Source organism: Tachypleus tridentatus, chromosome 2 (assembly GCF_004210375.1).
Source record: "Tachypleus tridentatus isolate NWPU-2018 chromosome 2, ASM421037v1, whole genome shotgun sequence".
Classification (NCBI taxonomy): domain Eukaryota; kingdom Metazoa; phylum Arthropoda; class Merostomata; order Xiphosura; family Limulidae; genus Tachypleus; species Tachypleus tridentatus.
In genome coordinates this window covers 104,119,051-104,125,373 of record NC_134826.1, presented here as the reverse complement: position 1 = coordinate 104,125,373, position 6,323 = coordinate 104,119,051, and the positions used below count along the sequence as shown (strand labels likewise).

The following is a 6,323-nucleotide window of genomic DNA, read 5'->3' as shown; positions in this document are numbered from 1 at the left end:
AATATATGTTTTGTTTACTTTTTTTGTAATTACATGTTAAAGATTTTAACTCTTGATGTTTATCATCGTCAAAGTATATCTGGTTATGCACTCGACAACGTTTTACCTGGTTTTGTACTCAATAAAGTTTTATCATGTTATATACTCGATAAGGTTTTATCATGTTATATACTCGATAAGGTTTTATCTGATTATGTACTCGATAAGGTTTTATCTGATTATGTACTCGATAAGGTTTTATCTGATTATGTACTCAATAAAGTTTTATCTGATTATGTACTCAATAAAGTTTTATCATGTTATATACTCGATAAGGTTTTATCTGATTATGTACTCAATAAAGTTTTATCTGATTATGTACTCAATAAAGTTTTATTATGTTATATACTCGATAAGGTTTTATCTGATTATGTACTCGATAAGGTTTTATCTGATTATGTACTCGATAAGGTTTTATCTGATTATGTACTCAATAAAGTTTTATCTGATTATGTACTCAATAAAGTTTTATCATGTTATATACTCGATAAGGTTTTATCTGATTATGTACTCGATAAGGTTTTAACTTAAGTGACTAATGCACATTTATTTCATTCTTAAATGTACAACAGATCTCGGAAGAGCTAAAAATTGGAATTCTCTGAACTGTAAAAATTGCACGTGATGATTTATAAACCATATTTATCTTTTGATACAATGAGCTGTGCAGTAAGTTATGTATTACTTTCAATAATACAAGGAAGTGAGAACTGAAATCATATTGTAATGTTTGATAAACTCAGAATACGAACACGGTAAATACTTCAATAACAAAACTAATCACCAGCTGAGGATTAAAGTTTTCTCAAAATTTTATATGTAAAAAAAAGTCTTGACCTTTTTATTTTTTATTAACATTATTTCCCTATAACGTTGACTGTTAGCATACAATTATACAATAGGCTATCTCTGCACTGTCCATTGTTAATATTAAAACCCAATTTTTACCTTTATAAACCCTCATGTAGGAGCATCTTGTAAAGTAATGTAAAAGCCTATCTTTCTAGTTTCTTACTATATCTTGTACACAGAAGTTTTATGAAAAAAGATAAAATTTAAACAATTTTGAAATAAAATTATATTTTTAGCAATAAAGTAGACAACGAGTTTTATTTTGAAAAAGCCTACTTTGTTTATTTTTATCACCCAGATATCTATGCCATTTTCAATCAGATTCTTTTAAGATAGAGAAATGACCCTAAAACTCAAGAAGATGGATCGTGTACGGCCCAATGGTTAGAGTGCCAGATTTATCGAGTTGATGTTTCACGGTTTTCGTTCCGTTGCCACCAGGAACAAAATTGCTTCGAACTTTGAAGTCATTAACGTATTATAAGATTATCAATCTCGGTCAAATTCTACTATTATGTCAAAGAAGGCTAGCCCAAGACTTGGAAGTAGATGGAGTTGACTATCTGCTTTTCTTATAGTCTACAATTTCAAAATTAAAGATAGCTTGCGCGGATAACCTTCATATAGCTTTATGCAAAATCTAACAGCAACAAGCACACGAGCACATTAAGAATCAAAAGTTGTTGATTTATTGAAGAAACTCAAAACATCTGTTGTAAGATTTATAATCCAACAGAACATCTTGCCAAAGTTTTACTTTTTTCCTATTAAAACATTGGATTTATTTCAAAGTAGCTTTCTCTAAAGATTTCATAAAAATTATAGGAAGATGAAATCATCTTTGCTCAACGTTTTAGATGCGCTCCTTCTTTTGCGTACCATTAAAGATACAACTATAACTGTGTTTATTTCAACTATGATATGTATTTGTGTTTTAGAGTGAAGTAAACAGTATCTTCAAAGTCTAGTGTTTGATGATCACATGTTTGTTTTTATATAAATCCATAATCCAGCCATTGCTTCGGATTTTAAAAAAATAAACGAAAATTACATCTTTTGGTGCTAACTTCATATGGTAACATGATGATTTTCGGCTTCCTAACGTATAGACGATAAGGGACCGATTTGTAGCTCAAGGTTATCTTTGCATGTCCATTCCTGACATGAAGGAAAAATGTAAACCATCACTTTCCTTTTCAGAAATTCGTTGATTCTTCACTTTTAAGTGCCGGTCTCCATTAGCGTTAAAGATAACTCATTCTGTAATGTAAGAATAACCTGTCTTCTCAAATCATATACTCATATACTGATGTCTTTATGTTTTTTTTACTTTTTATTATAGAGGACAATGCATCTAAGTTATCATAATTTGAATTATAAGTATAATATGAATGGAAGTAGCCATAATAGTGTCATGATAAAAAGGGATCTTGGTGTAATGGTAGATCAGGCTCTGAAGCCATTCAAGTAATGTATTGTTGCTAGCGGTATGGCAAAATAAGATTTTAGGCCGTATCCACATAAATATTGAATAAAAGTGTAAAGATGTTAAAAGTTTAAAAGTTAAAGATGTTATAATTTCATTGTACAAGTCACTAGTTAGATCACATTTAGAATATTGTGTTCAGTCTTGGGCTCTTTATCTTCGAAAATACATCAAATATTTAGAAAGAGTAAAGATAAGTGTTACTAGAATACTGCTCGAGATGAAGTGATTGTTATATAAGGAGAGGATGAAATCTCTCAAATTAATTTTTCTTGAAAAAGGAAGAGAGGAGGGATCTGAATGACTTGTTTACAATTGTAAAGGAAATTGATAGTGTTGATGCATTATCTTTTTTACCAACGAACAATGAGATTGACCGTAACTTAACACCCCAACAACTGAAAGAGGGAATAATTTTTAGTTTGACGGGGATTCGAACCTGCCATCCTCAGATTGCAAGAAGAACGTTCTAGCTACCTGATCTATGAGTTTAAGGAAAAGGTGAAAATTATAAGAATGATAACGGTGTTGTTTTACGTTTCTGTTAGTTTTTAAAAAGTTAACTTAGTTTAGAGTGTGGGAGAGCCAATACGAACTAATAAATCCCATGTTTTCTCAGAATGTTATGTAAACTCTAGTTACAACTTTTGATTTTTTTTTTTTGCTTTTGATTATTTTTTAACTTGGCTACCTTTTCTTCTTAAGTGTTATGAATTTGTATTAACATCATATATTATTTTATTTTTGCTTGAGTATAAACTGAATCAAAATCTAGCAATTCTCTGTCTTCAAGCCTGATGATTAGGACGATCAATTAGTAAACTATAGGTCATTGAATCGAAAGCTGCTGTCGAACAAGCTTGAAATTGTAGACGAGGAGGCTTTATAATGTAGCTGTCAGTTCTTGTTTGTTGAAGAAAGGAAGCCCAATAGTTGGCAGGTGTTGACTAGCTCCCTTTCCTCTAATCAATTACTTCAAAATTATGATAATCCTTAAGTAGCTATGTACAAAAATTAAACTAAAACAAATTTCTTGTTTGTTTTGAAAAGTTTTCTGAAGTCTAAAATATGATCAGTTGAAAATTTACACTATCCCAAGCTTTAACACAACAAAGCTTGTAGAATTTCCTGCTTTCATTAGCTAGAGTCTAATTTACACATCAGTTTAATCGTAACATGTCTAGTATAGCTAGGGATAAGTTGTAAAAGAGTGCAATATTCTAAACTTTTTGCAAACAAATTCATAAAATTAAGAACTTTTGAATATTTGACTATAGTAGTAAAAAACTTGAAGGACGCGCTATTGATGGGTTGATAATTTTAATATAAAATTAGTAGTTCACAAAATACTCTTTAATTAGAATGTGTTAGTAAATTAATTGACTTTAGACTATTTGTTACAAACACTGTATATGATGGAAACCGTACATACAGAGAACAGAAGTAATTCACTAGAACCTAACTTAGGCCATAAGCCGGACAGGTAGCAATCTTATTCTTGAAGCTCGTGAGATTGATCATGCATTTCTCTTCTAATATCGTCTGATGGTATGAAGCACCTTTGTACTTTAAGCTAGGAGAAGATGTAGTTGCAGTTCTCCTTGAATACATTTAAATTCCGAATAATTTCTCTCAGTGCGAGTGACAGTTCATGGTATTGATGCATATTGTTGTTATTCACTATTTTGTCACGGCTTCTGATTCTATAACTATCTTACTTTTTATAATTTGATTCTTGATTAGGTCACCTTACTTAATTTTTTAAGAGATGACAATCTATTTCCGTAAGACGTATAGCCAGATAACTGGGTTCTCTGGACTAGTAATCTGGAAGTTACAGGTCCAAATTTATGTCACACCAAACATGCTTGCATTTTCGGTCGTGGGAACATTATAATGTGACGCTTAATCACCACTGTTCGTTGGAAAAAGAGTTGCCCAAAAGCTGGCGAGAATGGTGTTGACTCGCTGCCTTTCCTCTAGTTTACCACTGTAAAATTACAGGCGACTCGCGCAGATAGTCCTGATTTAGCTTTTTGCGAAATTTAAACTAAACCCACAAGTCAACATTTCCATCTCCAGCATCATCCTAGTGATCTTTCTCTTAACTTTTTTCTGTAAGCCATTATTCTTTTTGATATGTGTAAAGAGAAAACTAGTTATTTTTATTTTTAATAAGCGTATGTTTGTAAATACATTCATATATTTTATTTGCTTTTAGAGTAGCTTATTTACTACTATTTTCTAAAATCCTTTTCTTCAGTCACACTACTGAAAGCGTTCCCATCTGTATTAAACCTGCGACATAAGCTATAATATTCCACTACATTACCTTGTAATTACTATAATTACATTTGATAAGGTTATTTAACAAGTATTCTTTCGATCCAAGTCATTTTGCAGTACCTTATCATTCTCAATACAGCTAGGATAGAATATTCCCAATAATTTATTAGCGTGTGAGTTTTCTTATAGCAAAGCCACAAAGGGGCTAACTGCTCAGCCCACCGAGGGGAATCGAACCCTTGATTTTAGCGTTATAAATCCAGAGACACACCGCTGTACCAGAGTGGGGCAATTTATTAGCAAACTTTATTAATTTATTAATTATGCTGTTATTAGTAACAGTAATATAAATAAGAGAAAGCAAAAACCAAAGCATTTATTCCTGAGGCATCTCAATTGCAATAAAGGTCTAGTTTAACAAGGTTCCGTTAATAGCTTTAGATATTAATTGAATGCGTAAATTACAATATCCATTGCAAATAAAATAAAACATTTTATACTTAGTAAACTCCTCCATAGATGTCATTGATTTGTGATGGCGTTTTAATCTAAGGTAGGATGTTAATATCTGGGTGTATAGACGTAAACTTTTCTGCAGTAAGTTCTGTTAAATGATTTAAATTGGTCTTTTAATTACACACTGAACTTGTATTTTCAAATAATTTGAAGTTTAGAAATATGGAAAACATTTCATCAGTTCCAGTTGCTATGAAAGGTGCAGAAAAAGTTGGTGAAAATTTAAGCGTAAGTTGTTCACCTAGCTCTCAAAATCAAAGCTTGAGTCAAGATGTACAGTATAATGAACAATCATCTCTGTTAGGAGCAGAACAGCCTCATGTTTTTTGTGAAAACTTTGAAGACAGTATAACTGCTGAAGATAGTGTGCCACTCGCACAAGACATTAGACCTTCACCGCTAGAAGGAAAATTTTGTGATATCCTAAATAAAAATATCGAGAATAAAACGTTAGTGCCATCGTTCAATTATAAGAATGAGAATTCAAAATATTGCAATTTATTAAACAATAATAATATGAAGACTATTCTTCATGAAGATAAGTACACTGAGGTAAGTAGCTTATTTTCATGTGATGTATGAATTGTGTTTGTATGTTTGGTTATCCTAATTAAAAAAAAAATACTGCTATCTTATATCTCATTGGCTAACATGTCAGGAAGGTTACATTTAACAACTTTACTCAGTTTGAGAGATAACGTGTTGTAATTAATGTCAAAAACTGGAGAAAGTTTACTTTAGTGTTTCATACTTGATTGGATATCATACACTCAGCTGTAATTTATTCCCTCTTGTTTCAGTTTTGCTTTCAGAATGTATTACATTCATACATTTCATATGCAAAAAAGAGTTGGTATTTATTATCTAAAACATTCAGGACATAATTATCTGAATGAACATGGAATTAGTGGACTGACCCCATGTTGGAAAAGGAATGTTCACTATAATTTCAGATTTACTACTTATATGTGCACAAAATGTGCTAAGCTATTAGTAAAGTGTACAAGCCTTCTACATGCAAAATTAAATGTCTTGCAGAAGTAATTGTACTCAAGATGTGTCTGAGTTAACTGTCAGTCTTACTCTGATTTTTGACAAGGGGAGTACAAGGTGATGTTCTTGTAGAGAATAGAAATTTATTTTA

The 6,323-nt window shown here is 31.2% G+C and overlaps 1 protein-coding gene across 1 annotated transcript in view; it reads left to right on the top strand.

Annotated features, from left to right (window-relative positions):
* The first annotated feature begins 5,172 nt into the window (after positions 1-5,172).
* The window catches only part of Es2 (ess-2 splicing factor homolog), a 40,908-nt gene continuing 39,757 nt past the window's right edge, over positions 5,173-6,323 (top strand). The window contains exon 1 of the mRNA XM_076489949.1: positions 5,173-5,731. Within this exon, the coding sequence (XP_076346064.1) occupies positions 5,342-5,731 (390 nt within the window). The 5' untranslated portion in view covers positions 5,173-5,341. The remainder of the gene's footprint in view (positions 5,732-6,323) is intronic.